This window comes from the organism of the source record quoted next, unplaced genomic scaffold, assembly GCF_019419815.1.
Source record: "Pyrus x bretschneideri cultivar Hongxiangsu unplaced genomic scaffold, Pyrus_bretschneideri_v1 Contig18, whole genome shotgun sequence".
In the NCBI taxonomy this organism is placed as follows: domain Eukaryota; kingdom Viridiplantae; phylum Streptophyta; class Magnoliopsida; order Rosales; family Rosaceae; genus Pyrus; species Pyrus x bretschneideri.
In genome coordinates, this window is record NW_025999479.1 from 2,053,864 (window position 1) to 2,067,948 (window position 14,085).

At 35.7% G+C, this 14,085-nt stretch overlaps 1 protein-coding gene across 1 annotated transcript; it reads right to left on the minus strand.

Annotated features, from left to right (window-relative positions):
• Window positions 1-631: 631 nt before the first annotated feature.
• Window positions 632-3,283, minus strand: LOC103959275 (L-ascorbate oxidase). Its single transcript, XM_009371625.3, has 5 exons — window positions 2,807-3,283; window positions 2,545-2,637; window positions 2,191-2,409; window positions 1,902-2,090; window positions 632-1,800 (listed from the first exon to the last, which is right to left on the minus strand). The coding sequence occupies exons 1-5, from the start codon at window positions 3,269-3,271 to the stop codon at window positions 847-849; spliced, it is 1,920 nt and encodes a 639-aa protein (XP_009369900.2). The 5' UTR covers window positions 3,272-3,283; the 3' UTR covers window positions 632-846.
• Window positions 3,284-14,085: the final 10,802 nt, after the last annotated feature.

The window sequence follows — 14,085 nt, forward strand, 5'->3', positions numbered from 1 at the left end:
ATGAGCCGAGCATATTATTTTATATTACTGAGGTATTGTGGTTTACCGTATACTTGGAGTTAATTGTTTTATACGGTATTTGATTTTTATACTTATATGTATTATGATTTTGGAAACTATGTGGGTTTTACAGCGAAGAGATATTGTGTTAAGAAAAACAAGGTTTTATTAAACCCTTATTTTGCCCACTCACACTTTCTATTTTGCATCCCTCTAAGAGTTCGTAGCTGGATTTATATGGTCAGCAAGGGTTCATTGGTGGTTCTGACATCCAAGCCAATAAGTGTAGGAAGTTTTAATTCTTGTAGTTGTGTAATATCCATCTTACCAGGATGAGAATATTCTTACTTTTACTCCACTATTGCTATTCTTTGATGATTACATAATTTGTAATATAGGTATATCTGCAATGTGCACTCCCAGATATTGGCCATCACACCTTGATTTTGGTGTCCACCTAGATATCTAAATTGAGTTGTGTCAATTTTTCCTTTAATAAAAATGAAGTGTGAACATTGATAAGTCAAGTTATAGGTAACATGGATTCACTTTTCAAAAGAAGAAGCATTCTACAAATGGATAAAAAAAAAAAAAAAAAAAACGTACTTTGCGGGGAGTGAACTAAAAGGAATTCAGAAATCATTTCCTTTCAAAATAAGCTAGTTACTTGGTAAAGATTTACATATAGGTACAAATACAATACAGTTGAAAATTTTGGGACATTTCATCCCTAAGCTGGATTTTTACAATAAAAATGCATATTTGTTTCTTAATTATCTCCCCCTTTCCTTATGACCTCTTTGTTTGTGATATTTACCGGATCACCCAAATCAAATGTTCTAAGGACTATGGCCAGACTCCTCTGGTTTCACCACAGCCCATAATGGAGGAAGGCAATTTTCCCACCTTATCTATGCCTGATTCAAACACCACACCCATTCCCATGTAGAAATGAGACTCTATGTGGCAATGAAACGCCCACGCCCCTGGATTGTCTGCCTTGAACCTCAATGCTGTCCATCCGTAAAGATGAACCGGCACCGTGTTCTTCATGATAGGATTCACCAAATTGTACTTTTTTGGGTCATTGAACATGTCAAACTTTCCCTCTCCGTGTCCGAGCACCCAAAAATCATGCCCGTGAAGATGCCATGGATGCGTCTCGCTGTTGTTTGGGTTCCTGGTGTTTGCATTTTGCAGTATTATGTCCACTGTTGTATTGAACTTGAGCCTGTAAATTCCATTGCTTGTGGTTCCATTTGTGTTATTTTGTACTTTGTAAATGTCGTAATTTACAAAGTCATACCCATCGGGTGGAGGTGTTTGATCAAATGCGTCGGTTAAATTCTCTTTGAGGGCAATCAGATAAGGCGTGTGAGGGTGATTAAAGGACACATTGTTCACCGACCACCGGACAATGCCGTTGACGGTGTTTTGTGTGTTGAGAAGCACAATCACTCTGTCTGAAGTTGCAGGAGGCGTGTGGATGAAGCCTTGGCGTGCCTTAATGGCAAGACTTTGATCCAGTCGAGCGCGAACGTTGTTCCAAGCAGGGCCTGCTGGTGGTACGGATGGAGGAGACCTCCGAGGATGGTTTGGATAGTAATTGAAAATGCCCAAACCTGGTGGCGTGGTGGCATTGCGGCTAACCACATTGGTTGTGATCCAATAGTTTCTTGAAGGGTCTTGGTCTGCTTTTACTAGCACAGAGTATGTCTCACCGGAATATAAGAAGAGGTTCTTTACGACGAATGGCTCAACGTTATGCCCGTCCGCTTCCACCACCGTCATGTTATGGCCCTGCATTATGGAGAAGAGAATTAAAGTTAATTTAGTACATGCTAGTAATTAAGGCCACAATTAATTCACGTACTTATATGTATCAAGGTTGATTAAACTACCTCTATTTCGAAACTGAGGGCTGATAGAGCAGTCAAGCTAGCAATTCTGAGTCGGTAAGTTTTGCCGGGGACCATTGTCATTGCATAAGGAGAGCATTCGGGGTTGGTTGCGTTACAAACACTGGGATCCAAGCTTGGAGTGGTCAGGGAAGAGCAGTTGAATCTTCCTTTACCTTGTATCAGAAGCGACTGAAATTTTATACAGATCGAAAAGGAAAAATCATTAGCGTTTGTTACCAAAATAAAAGTGAATGTATATGGTTGTAGAGGAATGCAGTAACGTAATTACCTGAGGTTCCCCAACAAAGGCAAACTTAGGGATGGGCGCGGACAGCCCAACGGCATGTTCGTAAGTGCTTTTGTGGTACCAGTCGTTGAGTATGATGCTTCGATCATAATCGTAAGCAAAGGGCTCGGATTCTCCATCTCGAAGTGCTACGCGGATTGAACCGTATATGCCAGCTTCTCTTTGCATTCCGTAATGGGCATGGTACAGGTATGTCCCAGGCTGCAAATTAATTGAAATTTATTAGTTATATATGTGAATCAGTCATTATTATATTCAAGTATAATATTTAATCCAATTCAAGAACAAGAAGCAACATTCTATGGATAATAGCTAATATAATTAACTTTTATTTACCCTATCAACCACAAACTGATATTTGAAGGTATCTCCAGGCAGTATTGGACACTGAGTCACCCCTTCGGCTCCATCATACCACGGTGTTCCAATCTGCAACATAAAACACAAATATACACAAACCAGTCACGTTGTTTTCTATTTCTTTCAAACGACACCTCGACGTCACGAGAGAAACTTAAGGAGAAGCAAAGGAATTAACACCTAGACACGAAAAATCAAACAAAACCGATGATTGTGTGTGTACTAGCTAGGTACGTACCTGTCGGATTCCGTGCCAATGTATGGCGGTATTTTCTGTCCCGAGACTGTTAGTAACCTCAACGATGATTGTGTCGCCCTGCTGGGCACGTATGGTCGGTCCAGGACTTAATCCATTGACGGTTATAACCAGTTTCTTGAAGCAGTCAGGGGACTTGTACTCGTACTTGAGCTCCCATTTGTAATGCCTAATTCTACCCTCCACAACTGGAACCTCAATAATCAAGCACAGAACACATACCAACAGAGCCACCGCCGATTTAAAAACGACACCGTGATTTCTCTGTAAATGCTCAGCCATTTCTGTCTTGGAACTGCAGACTAAACTTTTGAAGTTGATGAAATGTTGGTTTTGTTTGATTGCTTTCCGCTTCAGCTTCGTTATATAGTTTCTGAGCTTTTCTTGGTCAACTGTGCTAAATAAGACATAATCAAACTCGGTTGAACAAATTAAATTACTGGGCATCTTCCTCTCTCTCTCTCTCTCTCTCTCTCTCTCTCTCTCTCTGTCCTAAAATAATTCATATATCGAGTTCTATCTACTAACAGTTTGACTTGTTCTTCATATTGGAAACAGCGTGGAAGGTAGGCAATTTTGTAGTCCTTGATCATCTCCTTGACTTTAATTTTTCAACTGCTCTTTTCTTTTTGTTTTATGAGTGATTGCACTATTGTTACATTGAAATCACCGTGAGTCATTTGTGTAGAAACTACACTTATAAGTTCAATATATTAAACTCAAAAATAAGAATCAAACTCATTTCTAATCCAGTGTAAAAGACGTGATAGAGTCCCTTCCCCTCTATATGTATATAATGCTTCGTCTCAGTTTCTAAGAAAACTGCGTGTACAATGTATAGTAGTATATAATAGTTGTGCTAATCATTGAATGTTATAAGTTCAGTCTTCCTCTTCCTTCGAGAATGTTGAAAGAGTAAGCTAGGAAGACTAAATATCTAATTTAAATTTTAGACTAACGAACGTTCAACATTGTATCATAGTTACATAACCTCCAATTTCTAATGGGTCAAATCATTTAATATTCTCCACGTTGAACTTTTCCTTTTCGACAGAGTTTGTGTTGCATTTGTATACGATATTGTGTATAATTTTTGACTGGATGTATATGATAAGTAAAAACAAATGAAAGTGCGTACAATACAAGAATGAGGTGACAATTTCTATATTGACCATAATGATGCAAACCCGTTTAATCAGATTTGTCCTCAAGGAGGAAGTATCTTCTTTTTGACAAAATCCCGTCTCTTTACATGGGCAAATACAACAAAACAAAATAAAAGACAAAATAAAAAAAATTAGAATTCAAAAGAAAAAACAAAAGGTTGGAACGAATTGGGTAAAGAGATTTAAAGACGAAAAATAAATTGTAAGAGCATCTTCAAATGAGATATCAAATTGTTCACATAAGCTATAATAGTAAAAAAAAGACAGCCACTAACTATTTCCAACCGAAATGCCAAATTCTCTGTGGCATGACATGGAATGACAGCAAAAGAACTTGTCAAATTTGACAGCAGCTTCAAATTTCTTTTTTACTAATTATTAAACTTCTTTTATTAATATTTTAATGTCATTTATTAGGGGCTTCCTCTCAACTTTCAATAAAGCCTGTCATCATCCTAGACTCCCAGAGATATCTTCCTCCTTTGTTCTCTCGTTCTCACTAACCTCTACTTCTCCATATCTGCTGGGTCCCTATAAGTCTCTCTGTAGGACCATCAAACCTAGCTGGCTTCACCATTATTAAAACTTCACCAAGCAGCAAAACCCCCATATCTCAAACCCCTCAAACCCCACTCTCTCTACTCTTTTCTCCACTTCACTCTGTCTCTCTGCTCTCTCTCTATGCTCTTCTCAACTATTTCAAGGATTACCCAGATGGCTGATACGTTAGACGACCATGCGTTTTGGCTCCCCACCAAGATTCTCAACGACGAAGACCCACCTGCCATGGAGCTCAACTCAAACACCATGAAAGGTGGGGCCGGGGGGGGGTTCGGATTAGGTTCGACGCTGATGCTTTGAAGGCTCAGAAATTAATATGACTTTTATTATGAATTATTTATATGTAAAATTTAAAGTATAAGACAGAAATTAAGAAAAAAAAATAATGTAATAAAATAATAGTTTAATTTGACGTATCGGGTGGAGAGCAAAATATGAAAATATGTCAAAATGCCACATAAGCTGTCAAATTTAAATTTTAGGTTCAAAATTTGAAATCTCCTTTGGAGATGGTCTAACACCATCTTCAAATAAGATGTTAAATTATAAGAGTCAAATTACAATAGATAGTTGATGTGGCAATCTAAAGTCTTATGTCAAATTTTGTACTTTTCCAACCGAACTGTCAAATGTTATTTTATTATTTAAATAGAACTTTAAATGGTTGTAATTATTAAAAAAATGTTGAAACAAAAGTTTTATTGGTTGAAATGTTAGTAGAATAAGGAACCCACCATTAAAATGAATTAAAAATAAATTTGACATTGACGTCAAATTTGACTCTAAATCACTCAGAGCATCTCCAAAGGAGATGCCAAAATGTACACATCAGCTATAACAGTTAAAAAAGACCACACTAATATTCTCCAACCAAAGTGTCAAATCCTATGTGGTGATGACATGGATTGGCAGCACAAAAGGTTGCTGTCAAATTTGACAGCAGCTTCAAATGTTTTTTTTTTATTAATTATTAAATGTATTTTATTAATTTTTAATTAGTTTAACCATTTATAATAATTAATGTTGAGTTGACCGATGCAATTATCCTACTTTTTTCTTCTTTTCAATTAAGGAAGGTGAATAGATTACTGATTAAACTTTAAATGTCCTTTATTAAATTTTAATTAGTTTAATAATTTATTTTATAAAATAAGAAAATAATAATTTAATTTGACATATCGGTTAGAGAAGAAAACTTTAAAAGATGTCAAAGTGCCACATAAGTTGTCAAAATTTAAATTTTATGTTCAAAATTTGACATATCATTTGCCCCAACCGAGATGTCAAAGTTGACAGGAAAAAGAAGACTAAGCTGACATGGACAAAGAGATGTCAAATTTGAAGCTGCCTTTAAATATGATTTTTGCTATTTCCAAATGCATTCTACTTACCTTACCTTAAATGCTAGCATATTTAAGTATATTTTATTATTTTTAAACCAACAACAAGCCAACTTTTATTATTTTTGTTAAAAAAAAAACATAAATGAATCAATAAATTTTGGCATATCGGGTGGAAGGAAAAAATATTGACAATATGTCAAATTGCCAAGTTAGCCATCAAATTAAAATTTGATGTTTGAATTTGACGTTTCTTTTGGAGATGCTCGAAGCCTTCAAATCCAGTAAGCAAATAACACTTCGGTTGGAGAGAGTTTTAATGTCAAATATGCACAGTGGCATTCCGCCTAGGATTTTGACATCTCCTTTGGAGATGCTCTAAGGGAACCTAATTTCCCAGAACTTCAGTGATTGACATTGACGCCCCCATCAATATTAAGTGTTGGGCTTGAAGGGGAGGAGAATCGGGGAAATTTAGGGTGTTTGGGGAACGGAAGTGATGGGCAATAGAGTCAAGGGAGGGGGTGTGGTTGGGCTTGGAGTCGGTAGGTGCCGACGTGTAGTTGTCAAAGGAGACCTAGTTGAGTATGTCATTGATTTGTAATTTTTCAAATGGGTAATGTTAGGGAGACTAAATTTTGTGAACTAAATGACATGGAAGTTGATGATTTGATTATTATTTAAGTGTTGGTTAGCGTTCTTATTTTTTATTGGTGAAATTATATGAGGAATGCTAAGGAGACTAAATTTTGTAAACTAAATGATATGAAAGTTAATAATTGAGTTATTACTTAAGCGTTGATATACGTGTTCATTTCCATTAGTGACATATTATTTAGTGTGCAAATTTAGTCTCCCTAACATTACCTTGTCAAATTAGTTTCTCACCCGCCATTTTACTTTTTAATTAATTGACAAACTATTTGCACCATTATTTATACTATCTTCCTAATAGAGATGGGACCCACATGTGTTGGTAAATTCTACTCTTATTAGAGAGATAATACAAATAATAGGACAAACTAAATTCCTAAAGTGAAAGCTTTTAACACTAAGCGATGGAACATTAAGTGAAGCATGAGCAAGAGAGCTTCTTAGACATTGGCTACATTTTTTCTTAGGGTTCATAAAGTAATTGAAACCAATCAATGAAAAACTTGCATGAATCAATTCACAAACGATTTAATCTACACTAGGGGGAGGGGGGGGATTAGGCTCACAATGGGCTAGCAATAATATGGTTCAAATTTGTCTTTGGCGAAAATCGAATCCAAGACCTCTCACTTACAAGCGAATAGGAATGCTACTAAACCGTAGTATTAAGTGGCTCATACCTTCATTGGAGGATCCAAAACTTCAAAATTAACATCCATCCGTCAAGAAGAGCTTGTTTTCCTCTAAGAAAGCATCTTATGATTTTTGTCAGAATAGAACGTAGAAGAAAGACTACACGATAGTTAGGTTTGATTATTGGGTATGGGCTTATGGATAAATACTTTTCATTGTTAATCATCTTGTTGGGTGTGGGTTTATTGATAAACATTTTTTATTGTTGGTTTCATCTTGTACTTGATGGTAATTGTAGAACAAGATAATAAAGACATTGCAAATTAAAAATTTACATTGGGTGTAGAACGAGGTTACAGGGTTTCAAATAATATTTTCATAGTATTTTTAATGGATTTCACACACATACTCCATATGGACTCCTTCAATCCAGTGCCGACCCTGGCCTAGGGCAAGCTGGGCGATCGTCCAAGGTCTCAAAAATTGGGAGCACACAAATTATTAGGTGGTATATTAATATATATATATTTACATAAGCATATATTTTTACAGAATTTGGTTAAATCATCAAGAAATTTAACTAGAAGCAATAGTTTTTGTTGTTTATGTTGTAGGTGTAATTTACTGAACAATTATGGAGGCCAAAGAGAGGGGGGTGTGGAACAGTAGAGAGAAAGAAAGAGATGTGTAATTGTGAGGTGTGTGTTATATCACCCCATTGTGCCTTTATTTATAGTAGTAGGGAAGGTAAATTCCTTACTCCAATAGGATTACAACTCTTATTTATGTTAGGATTTACACAATCACATCCTTAATCTAATAGGATTGCAACACTCCCCCTTGAGTGTGTAAATACTCAACTAAATAGCTCATCACGTCTTCAGCGATGAAGTAAGTACAGTTGATGAAGTCGTCAACACAATAAGTGAATGGGGCAATCAACAACAAGTAAACCCAAAAGGCACAAGAGTATGTATTTCTTCATTGAGAAATAAATGAAGGTGTGTAAATGCACAAAGTGGCTATCAAGGAAGGCTTTTTATATTCGCACCCCACATTAAAATTTAGTATTAAATAACTTATTTACCCTACTATGCAATGATAATTTTGACCTTATTAGGTTAAAAAAAATTATATACACCCCAAATCACTCTTAACGTATTATTTATCTTCTTCAACTATCAAAACCCATTCACCCTCCATTGTTGAATAAAACACTAACCAATGAAACTATGAACATGTTGATTGAGAAAAATTATTTTTGACGAATGAAACAGGAAATCGATGTTTTAGAAGCTTCACACGAGGTAAGACTTCATATTTTTTATTGTTTTAGTGATTTTGACGACATTGATAATTATTTAATCTTGCTTTTGATGCATTATTCAAGCTTCTATGTTCATATTCATCTTTTAGGGATCATAGGGATTACATGACGAATTAAACACCTAAAATTACCACCAAATATTAAAAATTGACGATATGGGTTTTAATGGTGGAATTGAAAACAACCCACATATGCTTTAAATCCCAGGCATCATCTTTTGTCAAAATTTCAGTCGGCATTTTTTGTCCAAATTAAAAGCTTTATAAGATTTGAGAAATGTGGGGTGTATAGAAAATATGGGGTGCATGTAGAAAATGTAAGGTGTATATTAAGAATGTGGGGTGTGAGGGTATTATGGGGAAGTAAGTGGGGTGTATTAAGTATGTGGGGTTTATTCAACAATTTGTGGGATGTTAATATAATAAGCCATCAAGGAATTCAATTGTCATCTCTTCCATTTTTTTTTTTTTTGGACAAACAAAGTAAATTTCATTTAAAGAGAAAGCTAATACAAAATAAGAAAACTCCAAAAGAGAGTCCAAAATAGCCAAGCAAAAGCCCAACTCCATAACTAAAATCTACAATGAGAAGGGCCCAAAATGAGCAGCCCCTAGTAGCAACCAAACCGAAAGACCTAGATAGCTACCTCCACCAAAACAGCCGCACCACCACCGCAAATTCGTCACCACCACCCGGATGAAAGGCCAAAGAACCAAATGGATGAACGGAAAATGGGGGTAGGCAAGCTACCTGCACTGGGAGTGCTCTCATAATCCTACCAAATAATGCAAAATGCACTTTAGATTCACGGTGAGGAGCGATGTTTGGAGAGGAACAAGGCAAAGAAAACAAATCTGAGACAAACTCAGGGAGGACTGAGACCAAGCTTAGAGCAACCTGAGACACAGAATGGTCAGACAGAAAACAAATGAAAACTAAATGCAAATACAGATAATCTAAATCTCCAACCATGGTGGCTTGGAGAGGGAAAAGCTATGGTGGAGTTGTAGGAAAAGAGAGAGATGGGAAATCGGGAGGAAAGAGAAGAAGAAAAGGGGAGAAAGTAAGGGAATAAGGGTGGAAAAAGGAGAAGAGGAAGAAGGGCAAAAAACAGGGAGAGATGGGTGATAGTGATGAAATAGAGGGTGGACGAATGAGTAAAAGAGAGGAGGGCGAGGAGGGAAGGGCTAGGCTGCCGCCGACCTCAAGCCGGAGCAAGAGGCTGATGACAGAGAAGGTTTCAGAGGTTTAGGCGCTTTACTTTCAGCAATAAATCGACGTTAAGTATTTGTCGGTTATGGAAAAGGAAAGAAAAGTAAAAGAAGGGGAAAGACAAAGAACAAAAAGAAACGGCTGGTTTTGGTTTAATATATCAATAATGAGGTTAATCATTAATGATGATTCAAGAGGGAAAAAAGGAAGAAGCAATCAGATCATTAAGGAGAATAAGAAAAAGAAGTGATGCGGCAGCAGACAAGCAAGGAGTTTTAGAGGGTTTTTTTTTTTTTTTTTTTTTTTTTTTAACTTAGTTTTTTTATTACGGGTTCAATAATATTTTCGGTTATGTTTCGGAACTAATTTCTTTGCACTAGAACTACGATGAAGCATACTATGAATTCTTAATTTCTTAGTTTAATTATTTATGAATTTTCATTCACTTTGAGTATCATTTTGTTGTGCTTACGAGCTTGATTTTAATCTTGGTGATTGTCCACCACTTTAGGTTGAGTTGAGTGTATGTGATGCGAGTTAACGCAAATGTCATGTTGCTAATTCGATTTAGCAACTTGCAAATGGTACCATGAATTCCTTGATGTAGATGCCATCCACTAGGTTTCATGTTGTCTCTTAGTTAGCTCCCAAATCGTTAATGAATTCGTATGTATTTAGTAATCTAGATGCCATAGATTGTTGGCACATATGAGTATACGTAGTAATCTAAATGTTATAGATACTATATGAATTAGAGGAACTAGACCGTCAATTTGGATGATTACTCATTAATAATTAACTGTTGGAATTGAGTTGGATTGATTATGGTGAATCGGATGCTCTAGTGTCTTTCGCAATTGATTGATAATTTGATTTCTTTGTTGTTCTCGTCACTTATTTAATCTCATTTGATTTTTGTTTACATTCACAACTTCAAAGTTCTTTCTCAAATTGTCAATCTTACAATTTCAATTCAAGTGCAATTTAAATTTAAGTTAGATAATTAGAATTATTTCAATCTTAGTTCGAACGATCTTGTGCTTGCCTACTATACTACTTTACGATTTGTACACTTGCGAGCATTAAAATTTGAACTTAATTGGGTTGATTTCGGTTAATCTAATTTTGGCAACAGAATGATACACATCTTACAATCAAACAATTTGGCAACACCTTTTACAATCGCTCAACGAGTTTGGAGGATACCAAAACAATGTTCCACACACTTCCTACACCTCTCTTGACATCTTGCAAAGTGTTTTTTTTTTGTGGATGTGGCTCTGTTTTGACAAACGATGTCCACCTTGGGTAAATGTCGTCTTCTAGATAGTATGCTCCCTCATACTTAGTTCCATTGATCCAATATGCGACTTTCAATGCTTTTCCTTGCAGCACCTCGTTGAACATTGGAGATTGGGCAAGGACATTGAGGTCATTTTGAGCTCCTAGAACATTGAAAAAAGTATGCCAAATCCATGCGTCAAATGATTCCACCGCTTCCAAAAAGATACTTTTGGCTCTTTTTCTGTCACCATAACCTCCTTGCCACGCACTTGGGCAGTTTTTTCAAGTTCAATTTATATAGTCGATGCTTCCAATCATGCCAAGAATGCCTAGTATCTCACCTTTCTTCAGAAGCTTTCCCAAGTCTATTGGCGTGGGTTTCCAAAGGTACTCATGGGTGTATATAGCTTCGATTGTGGAGCAAACCCTTATCAAGGGCTCTAGAACAGTTGATTTTCCCATTCTTATAATCTCATCCACTTGGTCTACAAATGTTCCATATGAAAGCATACACAAAGGCAGCAGTAATTTTTTGCTCAAGAAGGAGACCTATAACATGAAAAACATCCTTTTTTTTTTTTTTTTTTTTTTTTGCACACAAAGTATAGATTATAGTTGCAGAAAGCAATCACAATTTTTTTTTGAACAAACTTCGTTGTATTTTAAAACGACGCCTAAAAACATCATCAGAGAATACACTACTGGGGATAAAATAATATTCCAAGAGATCCTTACCTCGTTTTTCCATCTTTCTATCCAAGTTTGCGGAACGCCTGGCTTTGGAGATCTCATCCACAACTTGCATGACACGACGGGAATGTGAGGCTCTCTCCCTTCTAAGTTCATCATCCTCTTCCTCTTCTATTATGAACACCTCATCTGCACTATCCTTGAGATGATTGAACAATTCTTCATCTTCCTCAAACAATTTTTTCTCTAACTCATTGATTTCTAACAATCTCCTTGAAGAAGGCATTGTAAGAACTCAAGATTTATAAACTATGGAGAATGATTATGAGCTAGTTTGAGTTTGGTGTATGACTTATGATGGATGTAGGGTTTATATGGACAAAAAAGAAAGGATGATGTTATAGACAATGCCATGTGGCACGACATGATTGGTTAAAAATCTTTTCAATATCTATTGTAAGGGGTTCTAAACAGATAGTGACAAATGGTACGACGGGATTGATTCAACATCTTATCGGAAATCTATCTATAAAATTCTTATAGAATCATGACATGTGGCACAACGAAATTGGTTAAAATTCTACTTAAAATCTATCCACAAAAATTGTACTTTCGGATAATGACATGTGGCGTGACAAAATTGGTTAAAAAATCCTATCCAAAATTAAAAATAAAATTATTTTTTTATTTAACAAAAAAAATTTAATAATATTTTAATACGAATTGACTATGCTATTCAATTTAGGGGTGAAGATACACTTGGGCAGTTACTATTCATTACAGTCAATTACTATTTATTTTGGTGGATTGAATTGACTATTGCCCAAGGGTTTTTAGGGGTGGACTTGCTCTAAGTGCTATTAGTGTTCACTTCTATAGCAAAGGAAAGAATCGAGTTGTTCACCTAACTCAAGTATTGCGAGTCTATGCTGAAGAAGGTCATATGTTGTGAGTGTATACGCATTTCAACCTAAAATCTTGTTCTAATCGATACATCAGATAATTATTTTGTTGTTGTTTTATTACTTTATATGATTTACCAAGTCAACGTAAACTATAGTTTACAATATTCATCTTGTGAATTTTTGTAAGAGAAGCAGTATCTATATCACCAAATTTTTCAACAATTCATATATATGGCATGAACAGAAGCCAATGAGCAACAACAGTCAACACTTGCTTTCCACTAAATTGTAACTCCACAGATATTAAACTTGAAGCCCATTAGTATGTTTATGGTTAATTTGTTTCTTTTAACTTTTTTCTTGCTGTTGATTGTGTACTACCTCTAATTTTGTTCACTAAACTTTTGCTTTCTATTTTCATGCAGGACAAAAGATCATTCTACAAATACCTGTTCGAAAATACTCAGATATTCGCTTCCCACTTCACAATTTTATTCGCAATTTCTCAACCCCCTTTCGGTTTTTAGATTCTTCGGTCATTCATGTAATGTGTTCGATTCCAACTCCAACTATATAAAGTATTTATGTGGATTATGGTGACAGTATTGAATAAAGTTTCTATTAAATTTCAGGTAGACGGATCATGAGCCCACTCTAATAATACCGATACTGTTCCCACTTAGCCACCTGCTCAATTCCTCAAGTATGGGGTTTTAATACAAAAGGTCTTGGCATTAGTTAGAGTGGGGTAATTCATTTCAAAGGGTTTGTTATCAATTGTTATGGCCAATGGGGACCCACCCATTTACGTGGTATCTCTTGGCCTACGTAGAGCCAAATCGGGGCTCACCTATTCGCACCGGGTCAAGGGGAACCCATCCGTTCATGTGGTAGTATGGGTCCATCTCCTGACTTTGATACCATGTTAGATTTCAGGTAAACAAGTCATGGGCCCACTCCAACAACATCAATATTGTCCCCACTTGACCATCTACTCAATCTGTCAGGTGTGGGGTTTTAAGACAAAAGACCTCGGTATTAGTTAGAATGAGGTAATTCTATTTAAAGGGCTTGTTCTCAAGCCTTTTGGCCGATGTGGGACAGAGGAATTCTAATAGTTTCGACCTACATAAAACATTTTTAAGAACGTGTAGCATCCCTAATGACCAAAATAAAACAGTTAAACATAAAAAAAAAAGAGAAAAAAAAACATAAAAATTGTATATGACCAAAATAAATTTGAATTTAAAAAAAGTAACAAATTTTAATTTCAAAAGCACATTGTGTGACTAATTACAATACTTACATATACATTTAATAAAATAAAATCACTATTTGGCAGTTATATATAATTCATATGAATATATATTAATTAGGAGTCAATTTCTATCTATTGAGATGATAAATAGATTAGGGTGGTGGTATATGTTGAAAAATACAGGGTCTAATTGCTATATTAAATCACATAGAAAATTAAGAAATAATTCAT

Coding starts and splice junctions, on each gene's coding strand:
- LOC103959275 (XM_009371625.3), bottom strand. CDS start 3,271: ATGCCCAGTAATTTAATTTGTTCAACCGAGTTTGATTATGTCTTATTT. Junction 2,410..2,544: donor ATCAGTTTGTGGTTGATAGG/GTAAATAAAAGT, acceptor ATTAATTTGCAG/CCTGGGACATACCTGTACCA. Junction 2,091..2,190: donor CCTTTGTTGGGGAACCTCAG/GTAATTACGTTA, acceptor ATAAAATTTCAG/TCGCTTCTGATACAAGGTAA.